General features: G+C 38.8%; 1 protein-coding gene across 1 annotated transcript in view; it reads right to left on the reverse strand.

Moving 5' to 3' along the window:
* SYNE1 (spectrin repeat containing nuclear envelope protein 1) overlaps positions 1 to 21,983 on the reverse strand; it is a 780,519-nt gene that overhangs the window by 507,883 nt on the left and 250,653 nt on the right. The window contains 3 exon segments of the mRNA XM_053711805.1: positions 7,238 to 7,417; positions 14,382 to 15,010; positions 15,255 to 15,408. Of these exon segments, the coding sequence (XP_053567780.1) occupies positions 7,238 to 7,417; positions 14,382 to 15,010; positions 15,255 to 15,408 (963 nt within the window).

Genomic DNA, 21,983 nt, shown 5'->3' on the forward strand with positions numbered 1-21,983 from the left:
GGATCGGGGGCCAATATTTCATGCTGTCTTGGTAGCAGTGGCAGGTTTCTTGGCCTGCTTTCCCTTGTTCCAGCCTTGCATTGGTCTCCAAGCTGGCTTGGCTTGAGAAGTATTACCCTCTTGCTTAGAGGACGTAGCACTTTGGGCTGGTCCGTTTTTACGAAAGGGACGAAAATTAGGTCTATTTTTTGCCTTGAAAGGCCGATCCTGAGGAAGGGCGTGGCCCTTACCCCCAGTGATATCAGAGATAATCTCTTTCAAGTCAGGGCCAAACAGCGTTTTCCCCTTGAAAGGAATGTTTAGTAGCTTGTTCTTGGAAGACGCATCAGCCGACCAAGATTTCAACCAAAGCGCTCTGCGCGCCACAATAGCAAACCCAGAATTCTTAGCCGCTAACCTAGCCATTTGCAAAGTGGCGTCTAGAGTGAAAGAATTAGCCAATTTGAGAGCATTGATTCTGTCCATAATCTCCTCATAAGGAGGAGAATCACTATCGAGCACCTTTATCAGTTCATCAAACCAGAAATATGCGGCTGTAGTGACAGGGACAATGCATGAAATGGGTTGTAGAAGGTAACCCTGCTGAACAAACATCTTTTTAAGCAAACCTTCTAATTTTTTATCCATAGGATCTTTGAAAGCACAACTATCCTCTATGGGTATAGTGGTGCGTTTGTTTAAAGTAGAAACCGCTCCCTCGACCTTGGGGACTGACTGCCATAAGTCCTTTCTGGGGTCGACCATAGGAAACAATTTTTTAAATATGGGGGGAGGGACGAAAGGAATACCGGGCCTTTCCCATTCTTTATTAACAATGTCCGCCACCCGCTTGGGTATAGGAAAAGCTTCTGGGAGCCCCGGCACCTCTAGGAACTTGTCCATTTTACATAGTTTCTCTGGGATGACCAACTTTTCACAATCATCCAGAGTGGATAATACCTCCTTAAGCAAAATGCGGAGATGTTCCAACTTAAATTTAAATGTAATCACATCAGATTCAGCCTGATGAGAAATGTTCCCTGAATCAGTAATTTCTCCCTCAGACAAAACCTCCCTGGCCCCCTCAGATTGGGTTAGGGGCCCTTCAGAGATATTAATATCAGCGTCGTCATGCTCTTCAGTAACTAAAACAGAGCAGCCACGCTTACGCTGACAAGGGTTCATTTTGGCTAAAATGTTTTTGACAGAATTATCCATTACAGCCGTTAATTGTTGCATAGTAAGGAGTATTGGCGCGCTAGATGTACTAGGGGCCTCCTGAGTGGGCAAGACTCGTGTAGACGAAGGAGGGAATGATGCAGTACCATGCTTACTCCCCTCACTTGAGGAATCATCTTGGGCATCATTGTCATTATCACATAAATCACATTTATTTAAATGAATAGGAATTCTGGCTTCCCCACATTCAGAACACAGTCTATCTGGTAGTTCAGACATGTTAAACAGGCATAAACTTGATAAGAAAGTACAAAAAACGTTTTAAAATAAAACCGTTACTGTCACTTTAAATTTTAAACTGAACACACTTTATTACTGCAATTGCGAAAAAACATGAAGGAATTGTTCAAAATTCACCAAATTTTCACCACAGTGTCTTAAAGCCTTAAAAATATTGCACACCAAATTTGGAAGCTTTAACCCTTAAAATAACGGAACCGGAGCCGTTTTAAGCTTTAACCCCTTTACAGTCCCTGGTATCTGCTTTGCTGAGACCCAACCAAACCCAAAGGGGAATACGATACCAATGACGCCTTCAGAAAGTCTTTTCTAAGTATCAGAGCTCCTCTCACATGCGACTGCATGCCATGCCTCTCAAAAACAAGTGCGCCACACCGGCGCGAAAATGAGACTCTGCTCATGCTTTGGGAAAGCCCCTAAGAAATAAGGTGTCTAATACAGTGCCTGCCGATATTATTATATCAAAATACCCAGATAAAATGATTCCTCAAGGCTAAATATGTGTTAATAATGAATCGATTTAGCCCAGAAAAGTCTACAGTCTAAATAAGCCCTTGTGAAGCCCTTATTTACGATCGTAATAAACATGGCTTACCGGATCCCATAGGGAAAATGACAGCTTCCAGCATTACATCGTCTTGTTAGAATGTGTCATACCTCAAGCAGCAAGAGACTGCACACTGTTCCCCCAACTGAAGTTAATTGCTCTCAACAGTCCTGTGTGGAACAGCCATGGATTTTAGTTACGGTTGCTAAAATCATTTTCCTCATACAAACAGAAATCTTCATCTCTTTTCTGTTTCTGAGTAAATAGTACATACCAGCACTATTTCAAAATAACAAACTCTTGATTGAATAATAGAAAACTACAGTTAAACACTAAAAAACTCTAAGCCATCTCCGTGGAGATGTTGCCTGTACAACGGCAAAGAGAATGACTGGGGTAGGCGGAGCCTAGGAGGGATCATGTGACCAGCTTTGCTGGGCTCTTTGCCATTTCCTGTTGGGGAAGAGAATATCCCACAAGTAAGGATGACGCCGTGGACCGGACACACCTATGTTGGAGAAAGTTATGTTTACAACTAACACCCTAACATAAACCCTAATCTGCCACCCCCAACATCGCCGACACCTACATTACACTTATTAACCCCTTTTTGCCGCCCCCAATGTCGCCGCCACCTACCTACACTTATTAACCCCTAATCTGCCGCCGCCACCTACATTACAGTTATTAACCCCTAATCTGCCGAGCCCGACATCTGCCGCCCCCAACGTCGCTGCCACTATACTAAAGTTATTAACCCCTAAACCTTTACCCTAAGTCTAAACCTAACCCTAAAGTAACCCTAACCCTAACACCCACTAACTTTAACATAATTAAAATAAATCTAAATAAAAATTACAATTAATATCTAAATAATTCCTATTTAAAACTACATAAATACTTAACTGTAAAATAAACCCTAAGCTAGCTACAATATAACTAATAGTTACATTGTAGCTATCTTAGGTTTTATTTTTATTTCACAGGTAAGTTTGTATTTATTTTAACTAGGTAGACTAGTTAGTAAATAGTTATTAACTATTTACTAACTACCTAGTTAAAATAAATACAAACTTACCTGTAAAATAAAACCTAAACTGTCTTACACTAACACCTAACCTTACACTACAATTAAATCAATTACATTAAATACAATTAACTAAATTACAAAAAAATTAACACTAAATTACACAAAATAAAAAATAAATTATCAAATATTTAATCTAATTACACCTAATCTAATAGCCCTATCAAAATAAAAAAGCCCCCCCCCCAAATAAAAAAAACCCTAGCCTAAACTAACCTGCCAATAGCCCTTAAAAGGGCCTTTTGCGGGGCATTGCCACAAAGAAATCAGCTCTTTTACCTGTAAATAAAAATACCAACAACCCCCCAACAGTAAAACCCACCACCCACACAACCAACACCCCCCAAAAAAACCTACCTAAAAAACCTAAGCTCCCCATTGCCCTGAAAAGGGCATTTGGATGGGCATTGCCCTTAAAAGGGCATTTAGCTCTTTTTCAGCCCAAATCCTAAGCTAAAAATAAAACCCACCTGATAAACCCTTAAAAAAATACTAACACCAACCCACGAAGATCCACTTACAGTTTTTGAAGACCGGACATCCATCCTCAACGAAGCCGGGAGAAGTCTTCATCGAAGCCTGGAAAGTCTTCATCCAAGCGGCAAGAAGTGGTCCACCAGACGGGCAGAAGTCTTCATCCAGACGGCATCTTCTATCTTCATCCTTCCGACGCGGAGCGGCTCCATCTTCAAGACATCTGGCACGGAGCATCCTCTTCTTTCGACGGCTACTGAAGAATGAAGGTTCCTTTAAGGGACGTCATCCAAGATGGTGTCCCTTGAATTCCGATTGGCTGATAGAATTCTAAAAGCCAATCGGAATTAAAGTTGAAAAAATCCTATTGGCTGATGCAATGCGAGCTCAATCCTATTGGCTGATTGGATCAGTCAAAAGGATTGAAGATCAATCCTATTGGCTGATTGCATCAGCCAATAGGATTTTTTCAACTTTAATTCCAATTGACTGATAGAATTCTATCAGCCAATCGGAATTCAAGGGACGCCATCTTGGATGACGTCCCTTAAAAGAACCTTCATTCTTCAGTAGCCGTCAAAAGAAGAGGATACTTCACGCCGGATGTCTTGAAGATGGAGCCGCTCCACGTCGGAAGGATGAAGATAGAAGATGCCGTCTGGATGAAGACTTCTGCCCGTCTGGAGGACCACTTCTTGCCGCTTGGATGAAGACTTCTCCCGGCTTCGTTGAGAATGGATGTCCGGTCTTCAAAAACTGTAAGTGGATCTTTAATTAAATTAATTAATTCATTAATGTAATTTATTTAATTGTAGTGTAAGGTTAGGTGTTAGTGTAAGACAGGTTAGGTTTTATTTCACAGGTAAGTTTGTATTTATTTTAACTAGGTAGTTAGTAAATAGTTAATAACTATTTACTAACTAGTCTATCTAGTTAAAATAAATACAAACTTAGCTGTGAAATAAAAATAAAATCTAAGATAGCTACAATATAACTATTAGTTATATTGTAGCTAGCTTAGGGTTTATTTTATAGGTAAGTGTTTAATTTTAAATATGAATTATTTAGGTATTAATTGTAATTTTTATTTAGATTTATTTTAATTTTGTTAAAGTTAGTGGGTGTTAGGGTTAGACTTAGGGTTAGGTTTAGGGGTTAATAACTTTAGTATAGTGGCAGCAATTTTGGGGGCAGCAGATTAGGGGGTTAATAACAGTAATGTAGGTTGCGGCAATGTTAGGGACAGCAGATTAGGGGTTAATAATAATATTTAACTAGTGGGAGTACGGCGGTTTAGGGGTTAATATGTTTATTATAGTGGTGACAATGTCGGGAGGGGCAGATTAGGGGGTTAATAATTTTATTTTAGTATTTGCGATGCGGGAGGGCCTCGGTTTAAGGGTTAATAGGTAGTTTATGGGTGTTAGCGTACTTTTTAGCACTTTAGCTATGAGTTTTATGTTACGGCTTTGTAGCGTAAAACTCATAACTACTGACTTTCAGTTTACGGTACGAATCTTGACGGTATAGGGTGTACCGCTCACTTTTTGGCCGGACAGGCAAACTCGTAATACCGGCGCTAAGGAAGTCCCATTGAAAAAGGACTTTTTGAAAGTTGTGGTAGTTACGTTGCGTGACGGCCAAAAAAGTGTGCGGTACAGTTATACCTGCAAGACTCGTAATACCAGCGGTAGTGAAAAAGCATCGTTATGAGGCTTTTTCACTCATAACGCAAAACTCGTAATCTAGCCGATAGTTACAAATACTGTAGCTATGCATTTTTCTTTACTCTGAGGTAATCCCTCTCTCAACATCTCTTCTCGGGGCCAAGAACAAACTAAGTGGGAGAGATTAAAGGGACAGTCAACATCAGAATTTTTGTTGTTTAAAAAGAAAGATAATCCATTTATTACCCATTCCCCAGTTTTGCATAACCAACATTGTTAAAGAAATACACTTTTTACCTCTGTGATAACCTTGTATCTAAGCCTCTGCAAACTGCCCCCTTATTTCAGTTCTTTTGACAGACTTGCATTTTAGCACCTTCACGTGCATGAGCTCAATGTTATCTATATGAAACACATGAACTAATGCCCTCTAGTGGTCAAAATGCATTCAGATTAGAGGCAGTCTTCAAGGTCTAAGAAATTAGCATATGAACCTCCTAGGTTTAGCTTTCAACTAAGAATACCAAGAGAAATTGGTGATAAAAGTAAATTTGAAAATTGTTTAAAATTACATTCCCTATTTAAATCATAAAAGTTTTTTGGGACTTGACTGTCCCTTTAAAGCTCCTTGACGGTTCTTGACCTTCTCCTAGTGGCAGGAAATATATCCCACATGTTATGGACTCTGATCATTTTACAAAAGAAAGTACAGTTTTTTTATATTTGATTACACATTAAAAATCAACCAATTTTATTGATTCATTGATGTGAAACTAAGGTAAAAGTGCCATTTATTTACTAAAGAAAACTCTAATTGATGGAAAAATGCACATCTAGTTGCAAACTCTTCAGCCCTAAAGTGATTACACATGGGCACACTCCTGAGCATATTTAGGTAGTACATTAATCATAACATGGCAACCTTCATAAAACGTATGGAGAATAATTCCTTCTTATTCAAGAATTCAAATATTCTGTGGTGTAGTCAATTAAAGTGATTATACAACATATTGAATAAGCAACAGTCTTTGTTTTTAAAACTAGTAAAAAGTGTGTCAATAAATTTGGGTAGTATAACACAGAAAGTTGATTTAATTAAAGTGGACCTAGGTGCCTGTTTATTGGAGGGCATAGACTGATATATATATTTATATAAATGAGAGAGAGAGCGTGTACTGTAATGGTCTGAGGACGGGGGTGAAACCCAGAAACGTCACTTAAAGGAAATCTTTTCAAGTAATACCGGAGAGTGTTTGCCATACTTTGATTATATATATATATACAGGTAGCCCTCAGTTTACGCCGGGGTTAGGTTCCAGAAGGAATGGTTGTAAATCGAAACCATTGTAAATTGAAACCCAGTTTATAATGTAAGTCAATGGGAAGTGAGGGAGATAGGTTCCAGGCCCCTCTCAAAATTGTCATAAGTAACACCTAATACATTATTTTTAAAGCTTTGAAATTAAGACTTGAAATGCTAAACAGCATTATAAACCTAATAAAATAATTACACAACACAGAATATATAATTAAACTAAGTTAAATGAACAAAAACATTTGCTAAATAGCATTATAAATCTAATAAAATAATCACACAACACCGACTTCACTTGCATTTTTCTGCAAACAGTTCTTTCTATGCATTCCAATCTGGATTGATTTATAGACAGGAAGATCTTGTTCCTCTGAAATCTGCTCGATAGCTCAGGTCTGGTTAAACTGATTAATTTCAGCTTGCTTGGCTTTGCTGCAACACAAGTGGACAGCTCGGCCTACTGGCTATTTTAATCAATGCACTGTTTCTCAATGCTTTTCAATAGCAGTCACATGACTGGAAAAAAAGGTTGTTATTCTGAAATGGTGTAAATTGAACCGTTGTAAAACGAGGGCCACCTGTGTGTATATATATATATATATATATATATATACACACACACACACACACAGTACAGTGTATATATATAGTACATGTGCACACTCACATACATACACAAAATGACTTACCTTTCATGTATTAATTTTGAAGTATCATCCCATGTCATTTTTAATCCATTTAACTCTTTGTCTGCGTCAGCTGCCATTGTTAAATCCTTTTGTGCTATCTGCTTTGCCTTGTCGATAAGCCACTGTCTTTCATGCTGATAGGAGTTCATTTCATCATCCAATTCATTGAAAAATTTAAGTCTGTATTTGGAATAGTAACAAATCAAACACTACTTTTATTGACACCAATGGCTACAAGTCTTTTATTTACACTTTATACTTAAGCTAACAACTGATACAGGTGTAACAGCATAAAAAATAATAATAATTATTATTATTATCGGTTATTTGTAGAGCGCCAACAGATTCCGCAGCGCTAATTAATCTTGACTGTTTAACAAAGTGGTATATATTTATTTTGTTAAGTGTGAAAGATTCAAAAATTATAAATATACTTAATTTCTCTAAGTAATGTAGCATCCACATTGTATCCCTCTAACACTAAGTAATGTGGTATATCCCCACACCTATCCCTTTAATAGACTGTCTCTTTCTCTTTCTCATAAAAAAGCTCTTAGAGCCCATAAAGCAACCAAGTAAGTACCTGGATTGATCACCCACCCTGACAAATAACAATGGAGTATCTAGGGGTTATGAGATCTCAGTTTTAACCACTAGATGGCAGAGGATGTGAAGGAGTCTTCAATATATGCGTTGCAGGTAAGCTACAGCAGGACTCAAAATTTCCACTAGCCCACTAGCCATTGGTGAGTGGAAATTTAACAGTGGCGAGTGAAATTTAGTGAGTGAATGTCTACCAATATTATCTAAAGGGATATTATATATGCATTAAAGGACAATTATATATTACTGCTCTAGGGCAATAGGGACCCCAGTAGTGCTTAGACAGTTACTTCTGAGAGGGTAAACAGGGCCAAAGAGAGATTGGAGAGGAAAAGTGAAAGTGGATAAAAAGATAGCGTCAAGAAAGGGAGGGGGTAAAAAGACAGATTAAAGAGAGCTGGGAGTGAAGAAAGATAGGTGAGAGATGATAATTATAAAACAAATCTCCATGTCTGCTATGACCTCACATTAATGTCAACACTCTCTGCACTCTCTCAACTCAACAACTTCCTTTTTCTGTCCAGCTGTTGTTTTCCCCAGAACCCTAGTTGATGTAGCTATGTACTTATTTTTGTTAATTCATTACAGGATGTAGCATTATTACAATTTTTATGTTATAAAAAAAAAACTTTATTAAAAAAATGACTGCACAATAAGACGATTCACTTTGGCTAAATATATGCAGGGGGGGGGGGGTTAGTGGGTGTGGTGTGGGTGAAACAAAAGTGGCAAATACAATTTTGGGCTGGGTTGCAGCTTAGGGTTTGACATTTTCAGCCCTGCTACAGCATATATTAAATTATATGTATTTTTCCAGGAGTGGAGACAAACTTGTGTAGATACTCAATTTGGTTTGTTATCTAAAATTATCTACCGCAATAAGAATAATGTTTGAAGTAAAGTATCTTACTTTTTACATAGAAATGTTCAGGTGATATTTTCTTGTCACCTTTTTTGCAGTTATGCTACATCAATTTCAAGTGATTTACCATATTGATACTATGTCCCTTTAAATGGTCATTATACACTAAACACATTTTATAAGCATAGTATTGAGGTTATTCCCCATCTCCCTCCAGTCATGGGTGCCGCCATGTTGGAATCTTGCTTCACTACATTCCAGTGGTGATGTATCTGCACATGTGCAGTAATTCTCCTTTAGATACATGTAGTGTAACCTAGATTAAAAAATGACAGTACCCATGATTAGCGAGAGGTGCATGAAATGTATTTAGTGTTTAGTGCCCCTTTAATCGTGTCTATTGTACACTGAACACACAACCAGTATATAAAGTAATCACTCCCTTCAATCAATTATCACAATTACTTAACCCTCTAAGCCATATACCTCTAAGCACATTGGGCAAGGAGTCCACTTCTGGTTTTCCCATCACCCCTAGGGAGACTTCTCCGGACCATAATAGTCCAAATGTTGTCTGTTATGTTTGTACCTTGATTATGATTATTTTTTTTTTTAAATTAATGAAGGTGCTGCTGCTTTACAGACTTTTTGCTTTGGACTCGGGTCATAGTGCAGGGTCTTGCAGTGCTGCACTTTCACACACAAAATTAACTTTATATATAGTCAGACAGGTTTACGGGTGGAGTAGAACAGACCTTCACAAACATTAAAACAGAAAGTAGTTTTATTAAAGGAAGGGGACATCTGTGTTTCAGGGGGAAAAAAAACTCAAAGAAATTAAAAATGCCTATTTTTGATGTAACAAAAAAAATCAAATGACTGATGCCCCTTTAATAAAAAACAGGTTATTAATGAGCATGGGATCATTGTCATATTTTCAAATCACTGTCGGCTAGATTTGGAGTTTGGCGGTAAAAGGGCTGTTAACGCTCCGCGGGTTTTTTTCTGGCCGCACCATAAATTTAACTCTGGTATCGAGAGTTCAAACAAATGCTGCGTTAGGCTCCAAAAAAGGAGCGTAGAGCATTTTTACCGCAAATGCAACTCTCGATACCAGAGTTGCTTACGGACGCGGCCGGCATCAAAAACGTGCTCGTGCACGATTCTCCCATAGGAAACAATGGGGCTGTTTGAGCTGAAAAAAAACCTAACACCTGCAAAAAAGCAGCGTTCAGCTCCTAACGCAGCCCCATTGTTTCCTATGGGGAAACACTTCCTACGTCTGCACCTAACACCCTAACATGTACCCCGAGTCTAAACACCCCTAACCTTACACTTATTAACTCCTAATCTGCCGCCCCCGCTATCGCTGACCCCTGCATTACACTTTTAACCCCTAATCTGCCGCTCCGTAAACCGCCGCCACCTACGTTATCCCTATGTACCCCTAATCTGCTGCCCCTAACACCGCCAACCCCTGTATTATATCTATTAACCCCTAACTTGCCCCCCACAACGTCGCCGCAAGCTACTTAAAATAATTAACCCCTAATCTTCCGACCGCAAATCGCCGCCACCTACGTTATCCCTATGTACCCCTAATCTGCTACCCCTAACATCGCCGACCCCTATGTTATATTTATTAACCCCTAATCTGCCCCCCTCAACGTCGCCGACACCTACCTACACTTATTAACCCCTAATCTGCCGAGCGGACCTGAGCGCTACTATAATAAAGTTATTAACCCCTAATCCGCCTCACTAACCCTATCATAAATAGTATTAACCCCTAATCTGCCCTCCCTAACATCGCCGACACCTACCTTCAATTATTAACCCCTAATCTGCCGACCGGAGCTCACCGCTATTCTAATAAATGTATTAACCCCTAAAGCTAAGTCTAACCCTAACACTAACACCCCCCTAAGTTAAATATAATTTTTATCTAACGAAATAAATTAACTCTTATTAAATAAATAATTCCTATTTAAAGCTAAATACTTACCTGTAAAATAAATCCTAATATAGCTACAATATAATTTATAATTATATTATAGCTATTTTAGGATTAATATTTATTTTACAGGCAACTTTGTAATTATTTTAACCAGGTACAATAGCTATTAAATAGTTAAGAACTATTTAATAGTTACCTAGTTAAAATAATAACAAATTTACCTGTAAAATAAATCCTAACCTAAGATATAATTAAACCTAACACTACCCTATCAATAAAATAATTAAATAAACTACCTACAATTACCTACAATTAACCTAACACTACACTATCAATAAATTAATTAAACACAATTGCTACAAATAAATAAAATTAAATAAACTATCTAAAGTACAAAAAATAAAAAAGAACTAAGTTACAGAAAATAATAAAATATTTACAAAGATAAGAAAAATATTACAACAATTTTAAACTAATTACACCTACTCTAAGCCCCCTAATAAAATAACAAAGCCCCCCAAAATAAAAAATTCCCTACCCTATTCTAAAATACAAATATTACAAGCTCTTTTACCTTACCAGCCCTGAACAGGGCCCTTTGCGGGGCATGCCCCAAGAATTTCAGCTCTTTTGCCTGTAAAAAAAAACATACAATACCCCCCCCCAACATTACAACCCACCACCCACATACCCCTAATCTAACCCAAACCCCCCTTAAATAAACCTAACACTACCCCCCTGATGATCTTCCTACCTTGTCTTCACCATGCCAGGTTCACCGATCCGTCCTGGCTCCAAGATCTTCATCCAACCCAAGCGGGGGCTAGACATCCACTGAAGAAGTCCAGAAGAGGGTCCAAAGTCTTCCTCCTATCCGGCAAGAAGAGGACATCCGGACCGGCAAACATCTTCTCCAAGCGGCATCTTCTATCTTCTTCCATCCGATGACGACCGGCTCCATCTTGAAGACCTCCAGCGCGGATCCATCCTCTTCTTCCGACGACTAGACGACGAATGACGGTTCCTTTAAGGGACGTCATCCAAGATGGCGTCCCTCGAATTCCGATTGGCTGATAGGATTCTATCAGCCAATCGGAATTAAGGTAGGAATTTTCTGATTGGCTGATGGAATCAGCCAATCAGAATCAAGTTCAATCCGATTGGCTGATCCAATCAGCCAATCAGATTGAGCTCGCATTCTATTGGCTGATCGGAACAGCCAATAGAATGCGAGCTCAATCTGATTGGCTGATTGGATCAGCCAATCGGATTGAACTTGATTCTGATTGGCTGATTCCATCAGCCAATCAGAAAATTCCTACCTTAATTCCGATTGGCTGATAGAATCCTATCAGCCAATCGGAATTCGAGGGACGCCATCTTGGATGACGTCCCTTAAAGGAACCGTCATTCGTCGTCTAGTCGTCGGAAGAAGAGGATGGATCCGCGCTGGAGGTCTTCAAGATGGAGCCGGTCGTCATCGGATGGAAGAAGATAGAAGATGCCGCTTGGAGAAGATGTTTGCCGGTCCGGATGTCCTCTTCTTGCCGGATAGGAGGAAGACTTTGGACCCTCTTCTGGACTTCTTCAGTGGATGTCTAGCCCCCGCTTGGGTTGGATGAAGATCTTGGAGCCAGGACGGATCGGTGAACCTGGCATGGTGAAGACAAGGTAGGAAGATCATCAGGGGGGTAGTGTTAGGTTTATTTAAGGGGGGTTTGGGTTAGATTAGGGGTATGTGGGTGGTGGGTTGTAATGTTGGGGGGGGGTATTGTATGTTTTTTTTTACAGGCAAAAGAGCTGAAATTCTTGGGGCATGCCCCGCAAAGGGCCCTGTTCAGGGCTGGTAAGGCAAAAGAGCTTGTAATATTTGTATTTTAGAATAGGGTAGGGAATTTTTTATTTTGGGGGGCTTTGTTATTTTATTAGGGGGCTTAGAGTAGGTGTAATTAGTTTAAAATTGTTGTAATATTTTTCTTATCTTTGTAAATATTTTATTATTTTCTGTAACTTAGTTCTTTTTTATTTTTTGTACTTTAGATAGTTTATTTAATTTTATTTATTTGTAGCAATTGTGTTTAATTAATTTATTGATAGTGTAGTGTTAGGTTAATTGTAGGTAATTGTAGGTAGTTTATTTAATTATTTTATTGATAGGGTAGTGTTAGGTTTAATTATATCTTAGGTTAGGATTTATTTTACAGGTAAATTTGTTATTATTTTAACTAGGTAACTATTAAATAGTTCTTAACTATTTAATAGCTATTGTACCTGGTTAAAATAATTACAAAGTTGCCTGTAAAATAAATATTAATCCTAAAATAGCTATAATATAATTATAAATTATATTGTAGCTATATTAGGATTTATTTTACAGGTAAGTATTTAGCTTTAAATAGGAATTATTTATTTAATAAGAGTTAATTTATTTCGTTAGATAAAAATTATATTTAACTTAGGGGGGTGTTAGTGTTAGGGTTAGACTTAGCTTTAGGGGTTAATACATTTATTAGAATAGCGGTGAGCTCCGGTCGGCAGATTAGGGGTTAATAATTGAAGGTAGGTGTCGGCGATGTTAGGGAGGGCAGATTAGGGGTTAATACTATTTATGATAGGGTTAGTGAGGCGGATTAGGGGTTAATAACTTTATTATAGTAGCGCTCAGGTCCGCTCGGCAGATTAGGGGTTAATAAGTGTAGGTAGGTGTCGGCGACGTTGAGGGGGGCAGATTAGGGGTTAATAAATATAACATAGGGGTCGGCGATGTTAGGGGTAGCAGATTAGGGGTACATAGGGATAACGTAGGTGGCGGCGATTTGCGGTCGGAAGATTAGGGGTTAATTATTTTAAGTAGCTTGCGGCGACGTTGTGGGGGGCAAGTTAGGGGTTAATAGATATAATACAGGGGTCGGCGGTGTTAGGGGCAGCAGATTAGGGGTACATAAGTATAACGTAGGTGGCGGTCGGCAGATTAGGGGTTAAAATTTTTAATCGAGTGGCGGCGATGTGGGGGGACCTCGGTTTAGGGGTACATAGGTAGTTTATGGGTGTTAGTGTACTTTAGGGTACAGTAGTTAAGAGCTTTATAAACCGGCGTTAGCCAGAAAGCTCTTAACTCCTGCTATTTTCAGGCGGCTGGAATCTTGTCGTTAGAGCTCTAACGCTCACTGCAGAAACGACTCTAAATACCGGCGTTAGGAAGATCCCATTGAAAAGATAGGCTACGCAAATGGCGTAGGGGGATCTGCGGTATGGAAAAGTCGCGGCTGTAAAGTGAGCGTTAGACCCTTTAATCACTGACTCCAAATACCAGCGGGCGCCCAAAACCAGCGTTAGGAGCCTCTAACGCTGGTTTTGACGGCTACCGCCGAACTCTAAATCTAGGCCTGTGTTTTTAACTATTTTGATAATAGACACTACTTTTTAAAATATTTGTTTGCTGCCACAATTTTCTTTCGCATTTATGGAAGTGTTAAAAAAAGACTAATGACCTTTTTAATGGCAAAGTAATAGAAAGAGCTTTATACAATTGTTAGGTGTCTCGCTCCATATATAAGTCCATTAATCTAATATTATTCCATATTAATTGTTGCTACCAAAACGTACATATTTTGCGACCCTTTTTGTTAACCAAAAACAAAACAAAAAACTGTTGGCCCCATCAAAAACAGTGGTAACTGAAAATAACACCAAAAATGAATTGACAGCTGTTATGATAATACCTTTGCTGGAGTGCCTGTAACGTTGGTTCTTTCATTTCCACATTATCTGCCTTCTCTTCAATGTCTTCAATGCTTTTTAGAAGTTTCTCTTTGCAATCAACAAATGATTTCCACAAAGCTCCCAGTGCATCTGCTTCACTCTGTTTTGTACCCAGTAGTGTTCGAATTGTCTCCAGTTCCAAATTCAAGTTATCAGATAGTGCTCTGCATGAGGTTCTTTGCTCGGAAATTCCACTTCTTAAATGATATTGGGCTTTGGTAATCGCTGTATCCAAACCGATGGACAAGCTTGCTAGTGTTTCCGTTTTTTCTTCAAGAACATTTATCTCAGATAGGAGTGATTCAGAGTTTTCTTTGTCCATGCCCTCTGTAGCCTCCATAGTTTCCTTTACATGATGGAGAACATCCAATGAGTCAATATAAATTTTGAGAAACTCCCCCAACTTTGATAGACATTCTTTTCGTCGATCAGTAATCTCAGTTGCTTCTTCAAACAGCTGTATAAAGTCTCCTACCCTTCCCCGCAATACAGAATGTTCATCTGGTTTAGTGAATGAACATAGTTTTTCAAGATGTTCCTTCAGGGTTTGCATTTCCTTCGTTTGTCTTTCCACTTCAGTGACATGACTCTGTAAAAAAAATGTATCATTTAAAAAAACAAATTACAGTCAATAAACGTACTGTATTACAAAAAATAAATATAATTGGCCTTCAACATATTAGTATTCTACAGTTTTATAATAAAAACACTTAAATTATGTGATTTTACTTTCCTAAAACAAAAAAAGATATCCTTATATTCCTACGCTATCAAACATTACAATATATGTAATATACACAGTACAAATAAGTCTGAATAATGTAAGTTTTTACCATATTGGAAACTTGAGCAGTTTGATGGTCAGTTGTGATAATCTCAGCGGTATCCTGAAGGTCTTTGAGGAATTGCTTGATCCAGAGAGAAAATTCAAGCAACATATTGTCAAATGCCTGATGATCACTGAGAGCAGATTCCATAATATCAATCCTGAAAAACAAATGGCATGGGAACTCTTGTTGGCTAATGGAACGCCACCTGTACCTTAAAGGGACAATTTACTCAAAAATGTTCTCCCCTTTCATTTCTTCCAAATAATCCACTTTACCTGCTGGAGTGTATTAAATTGTATTTCCATTGCCCTTATATTGGCATTTGAAATAGTTTATTTAGCCTGTGGTATCCCCACCCATCCTGAAAGTTTTTGGCCTCAAGGCCAAGTTGTGTTAACACAGCCAGTAGAAGAAATTACACTCCCAATGGGATATAGAAGAGATAAGGTAATACAATGTTAATTTTCCATTGTTCTCTCCAAGTATTGGTGATTGGTTTATGGACAGATATAAGATAACAAAGCATATATATGTAAACAATGTGATAAAGTAATGAGATCTGATTATACCTACAAGCGCAACCCATTTTATTAGGTTGTGGCTTCAAAACACAAAATCAGCTAATTCATATACACAAATAAGCCTTAAAAAGCAAATCTCATACATTTTATACTCTGCAACTGGTAAAAAAAGTAATTGGAAACACATTAAGGGAAAAACAATTTTATACTATACTGTCCCTTTAAAGCAGCAGGTCTTACTATGAATGTGTGGTGGCTAAGAGGAAGTCTTGTTGGCTAATGGAAAGCCACTTGTACCTTAAAGCTGCAGGTCTTACTATGAGTGTGTGGTGGCTAAGAGGAAGTCTTGTCGGCTAATGGAAAGCCACTTGTACCTTAAAGCAGCAGGTCTTACTATGAGTGTGTGGTGGCTAAGAGGAAGTCTTGTTGGCTAATGGAAAGCCACTTGTACCTTAAAGCAGCAGGTCTTACTATGAGTGTGTGGTGCTAAGAGGAAGTCTTGTTGGCTAATGGAAAGCCGTCTGTACCTTAAAGCAGCAGGTCTTACTATGAATGTGTGGTGGCTAAGAGGAAGTCTTGTTGGCTAATGGAAAGCCGCCTGTACCTTAAAGCAGCAGGTCTTACTATGAATGTGTGGTGGCTAAGAGGAAGTCTTGTTGGCTAATGGAAAGCCACTTGTACCTTAAAGCAGCAAGTCTTACTATGAATGTGTGGTGGCTAAGAGGAAGTCTTGTTGGCTAATGGAAAGCCACTTGTACCTTAAAGCAGCAGGTCTTACTATGAGTGTGTGGTGCTAAGAGGAAGTCTTGTTGGCTAATGGAAAGCCACTTGTACCTTAAAGCAGCAGGTCTTACTATGATGTTCATTTGTGTGATATAATCATAGTTGTAAAAAAAAATATAATCATGGATGTCGTTATAAAGGGTTGATCTTAGCTAGACTACTCATTAAGGCTTTACTAGGCAATTCACACCCATGTTACAGACAGATATAAGAATGTTATATGTGGTACCCAACATTATTTATATTTATTTTTTTACAGAACACCGTCTGTAGACATAAACACCCATTAGTGAGCAACTGAAATTCACAGACACAAAGAAATGCCCTCAAGAAGAATATCCGATTCTCTGGTTGAATTTAGTTTTGTCTATTAAGTTTTTCGGATTCTTTGAACATTAATTAAGTCAATTACCAGTATTCAAGAGTGGAGGCTGCTCTTATTTTGTTGAAGATACTGGTAAGATATGCAATACTGATGTGACATAATGACATATGAGGACAGACTGGTTAAGACTGTCTTCAGGTACTGCATTCACCTTAGGCCACACTAGCTCCAGTGGCTTCCTGGGTGGACACACTACTATACAAAGGGATTTACACATTCTGCATAAGTTCTCATGTTACATTAAATTCTTATCTTAGAGCTCCTACTACATAGAAAAAAAAAGACGAAAAGGGAATTAAGTTTAGAGGAAAAGACCTGACACTGCCTAAAAGGAGACAATAAGAGTCGATCTTAGATGAATGGATATAGTAACGTTCATTAACAAATGCTGGAACATGATAATTTCTGAATTAACATTTAAGCCAGACATTTTTGGAGTTGCTTGTTTTTTTTTTTAAATCAAATAATCTACATTTCAATCAATGTTGGGCAAACTTGGAGATGTGCACTTTGGAATAGAAAAGAGTATTGCAATTTTAAAACTCTGTCACTTTCTGTTCCTTCCCTCCTTATTCATTCTATTCCACATACTAAGGCCTAGATTTGGAGTTCGGCGGTAAAAGGGCTGTTAACGCTCCGCGGGTTTTTTTCTGGCCGCACCATAAATTTAACTCTGGTATCGAGAGTTCAAACAAATGCTGCGTTAGGCTCCAAAAAAGGAGCGTAGAGCATATTTACCGCAAATGCAACTCTCGATACCAGAGTTGCTTACGGACGCGGCCGGCATCAAAAACGTGCTCGTGCACGATTCTCCCATAGGAAACAATGGGGCAGTTTGAGCTGAAAAAAAACCTAACACCTGCAAAAAAGCAGCGTTCAGCTCTTAACGCAGCCCCATTGTTTCCTATGGGGAAACACTTCCTACGTCTGCACCTAACACTCTAACATGTACCCCGAGTCTAAACACCCCTAACCTTACACTTATTAACCCCTAATCTGCCGCCCCCGCTATCGCTGACCCCTGCATTACACTTTTAACCCCTAATCTGCCGCTCCGTAAACCGCCGCCACCTACGTTATCCCTATGTACCCCTAATCTGCTGCCCTAACATCGCCGACCCCTATGTTATATTTATTAACCCCTAATCTGCCCCCCACAACGTCGCCGACACCTGCCTACACTTATTAACCCCTAATCTGCCGAGCGGACCTGAGCGCTACTATAATAAAGTTATTAACCCCTAATCCGCCTCACTAACCCTATAATAAATAGTATTAACCCCTAATCTGGCCTCCCTAACATCGCCGACACCTAACTTCAATTATTAACCCCTAATCTGCCGAGCGGACCTGAGCGCTACTATAATAAAGTTATTAACCCCTAATCCGCCTCACTAACCCTATCATAAATAGTATTAACCCCTAATCTGCCCTCCCTAAAATCGCCGACACCTACCTTCAATTATTAACCCCTAATCTGCCGACCGGAGCTCACCGCTATTCTAATAAATGTATTAACCCCTAAAGCTAAGTCTAACCCTAACACTAACACCCCCCTAAGTTAAATATAATTTTTATCTAACGAAATAAATTAACTCTTATTAAATAAATGATTCCTATTTAAAGCTAAATACTTACCTGTAAAATAAATCCTAATATAGCTACAATATAAATTATAATTATATTATAGCTATTTTAGGATTAATATTTATTTTACAGGCAACTTTGTAATTATTTTAACCAGGTACAATAGCTATTAAATAGTTAAGAACTATTTAATAGTTACCTAGTTAAAATAATAACAAATTTACCTGTAAAATAAATCCTAACCTAAGATATAATTAAACCTAACACTACCCTATCAATAAAATAATTAAATAAACTACCTACAATTACCTACAATTAACCTAACACTACACTATCAATAAATTAATTAAACACAATTGCTACAAATAAATAAAATTAAATAAACTATCTAAAGTACAAAAAATAAAAAAGAACTAAGTTACAGAAAATAATAAAATATTTACAAACATAAGAAAAATATTACAACAATTTTAAACTAATTACACCTACTCTAAGCCCCCTAATAAAATAACAAAGCCCCCCAAAATAAAAAATTCCCTACCCTATTCTAAAATACAAATATTACAAGCTCTTTTACCTTACCAGCCCTGAACAGGGCCCTTTGCGGGGCATGCCCCAAGAATTTCAGCTCTTTTGCCTGTAAAAAAAACCATACAATACCCCCCCCCCAACATTACAACCCACCACCCACATACCCCTAATCTAACCCAAACCCCCCTTAAATAAACCTAACACTAAGCCCCTGATGATCTTCCTACCTTGTCTTCACCATGCCAGGTTCACCGATCCGTCCTGGCTCCAAGATCTTCATCCAACCCAAGCGGGGGCTAGACATCCACTGAAGAAGTCCAGAAGAGGGTCCAAAGTCTTCCTCCTATCCGGCAAGAAGAGGACATCCGGACCGGCAAACATCTTCTCCAAGCGGCATCTTCTATCTTCTTCCATCCGATGACGACCGGCTCCATCTTGAAGACCTCCAGCGCGGATCCATCCTCTTCTTCCGACGACTAGACGACGAATGACGGTTCCTTTAAGGGACGTCATCCAAGATGGCGTCCCTCGAATTCCGATTGGCTGATAGGATTCTATCAGCCAATCGGAATTAAGGTAGGAATTTTCTGATTGGCTGATGGAATCAGCCAATCAGAATATAGTTCAATCCGATTGGCTGATCCAATCAGCCAATCAGATTGAGCTCGCATTCTATTGGCTGTTCCGATCAGCCAATAGAATGCGAGCTCAATCTGATTGGCTGATTGGATCAGCCAATCGGATTGAACTATATTCTGATTGGCTGATTCCATCAGCCAATCAGAAAATTCCTACCTTAATTCCGATTGGCTGATAGAATCCTATCAGCCAATCGGAATTCGAGGGACGCCATCTTGGATGACGTCCCTTAAAGGAACCGTCATTCGTCGTCTAGTCGTCGGAAGAAGAGGATGGATCCGCGCTGGAGGTCTTCAAGATGGAGCCGGTCGTCATCGGATGGAAGAAGATAGAAGATGCCGCTTGGAGAAGATGTTTGCCGGTCCGGATGTCCTCTTCTTGCCGGATAGGAGGAAGACTTTGGACCCTCTTCTGGACTTCTTCAGTGGATGTCTAGCCCCCGCTTGGGTTGGATGAAGATCTTGGAGCCAGGACAGATCGGTGAACCTGGCATGGTGAAGACAAGGTAGGAAGATCATCAGGGGGGTAGTGTTAGGTTTATTTAAGGGGGGTTTGGGTTAGATTAGGGGTATGTGGGTGGTGGGTTGTAATGTTGGGGGGGGGGTATTGTATGTTTTTTTTTACAGGCAAAAGAGCTGAAATTCTTGGGGCATGCCCCGCAAAGGGCCCTGTTCAGGGCTGGTAAGGTAAAAGAGCTTGTAATATTTGTATTTTAGAATAGGGTAGGGAATTTTTTATTTTGGGGGGCTTTGTTATTTTATTAGGGGGCTTAGAGTAGGTGTAATTAGTTTAAAATTGTTGTAATATTTTTCTTATGTTTGTAAATATTTTATTATTTTCTGTAACTTAGTTCTTTTTTATTTTTTGTACTTTAGATAGTTTATTTAATTTTATTTATTTGTAGCAATTGTGTTTAATTAATTTATTGATAGTGTAGTGTTAGGTTAATTGTAGGTAATTGTAGGTAGTTTATTTAATTATTTTATTGATAGTGTAGTGTTAGGTTTAATTATATCTTAGGTTAGGATTTATTTTACAGGTAAATTTGTTATTATTTTAACTAGGTAACTATTAAATAGTTCTTAACTATTTAATAGCTATTGTACCTGGTTAAAATAATTACAAAGTTGCCTGTAAAATAAATATTAATCCTAAAATAGCTATAATATAATTATAATTTATATTGTAGCTATATTAGGATGTATTTTACAGGTAAGTATTTAGCTTTAAATAGGAATTATTTATTTAATAAGAGTTAATTTATTTCGTTAGATAAAAATTATATTTAACTTAGGGGGGTGTTAGTGTTAGGGTTAGACTTAGCTTTAGGGGTTAATACATTTATTAGAATAGCGGTGAGCTCCGGTCGGCAGATTAGGGGTTAATAATTGAAGGTAGGTGTCGGCGATGTTAGGGAGGGCAGATTAGGGGTTAATACTATTTATGATAGGGTTAGTGAGGCGGATTAGGGGTTAATAACTTTATTATAGTAGCGCTCAGGTCCGCTCGGCAGATTAGGGGTTAATAAGTGTAGGTAGGTGTCGGCGACGTTGAGGGGGGCAGATTAGGGGTTAATAAATATAACATAGGGGTCGGCGATGTTAGGGGTAGCAGATTAGGGGTACATAGGGATAACGTAGGTGGCGGCGATTTGCGGTCGGAAGATTAGGGGTTAATTATTTTAAGTAGCTTGCGGCGACGTTGTGGGGGGCAAGTTAGGGGTTAATAGATATAATATAGGGGTCGGCGGGGTTAGGGGCAGCAGATTAGGGGTACATAAGTATAACGTAGGTGGCGGTCGGCAGATTAGGGGTTAAAAATTTTAATCGAGTGGCGGCGATGTGGGGGGACCTCGGTTTAGGGGTACATAGGTAGTTTATGGGTGTTAGTGTACTTTAGGGTACAGTAGTTAAGAGCTTTATAAACCGGCGTTAGCCAGAAAGCTCTTAACTCCTGCTATTTTCAGGCGGCTGGAATCTTGTCGTTAGAGCTCTAACGCTCACTGCAGAAACGACTCTAAATACCAGCGTTAGAAAGATCCCATTGAAAATATAGGCTACGCAAATGCCGTAGGGGGATCTGCGGTATGGAAAAGTCGCGGCTGTAAAGTGAGCGTTAGACCCTTTAATCACTGACTCCAAATACCAGCGGGCGGCCAAAACCAGCGTTAGGAGCCTCTAACGCTGGTTTTGACGGCTACCGCCGAACTCTAAATCTAGGCCTTAGAGACTTAAACACTTCAGCTGGGTGCCCAATATGACTTTTATAAATTTAGTAAAAGTCTTA

Source organism: Bombina bombina, chromosome 4 (assembly GCF_027579735.1).
Source record: "Bombina bombina isolate aBomBom1 chromosome 4, aBomBom1.pri, whole genome shotgun sequence".
NCBI classification, from domain to species: domain Eukaryota; kingdom Metazoa; phylum Chordata; class Amphibia; order Anura; family Bombinatoridae; genus Bombina; species Bombina bombina.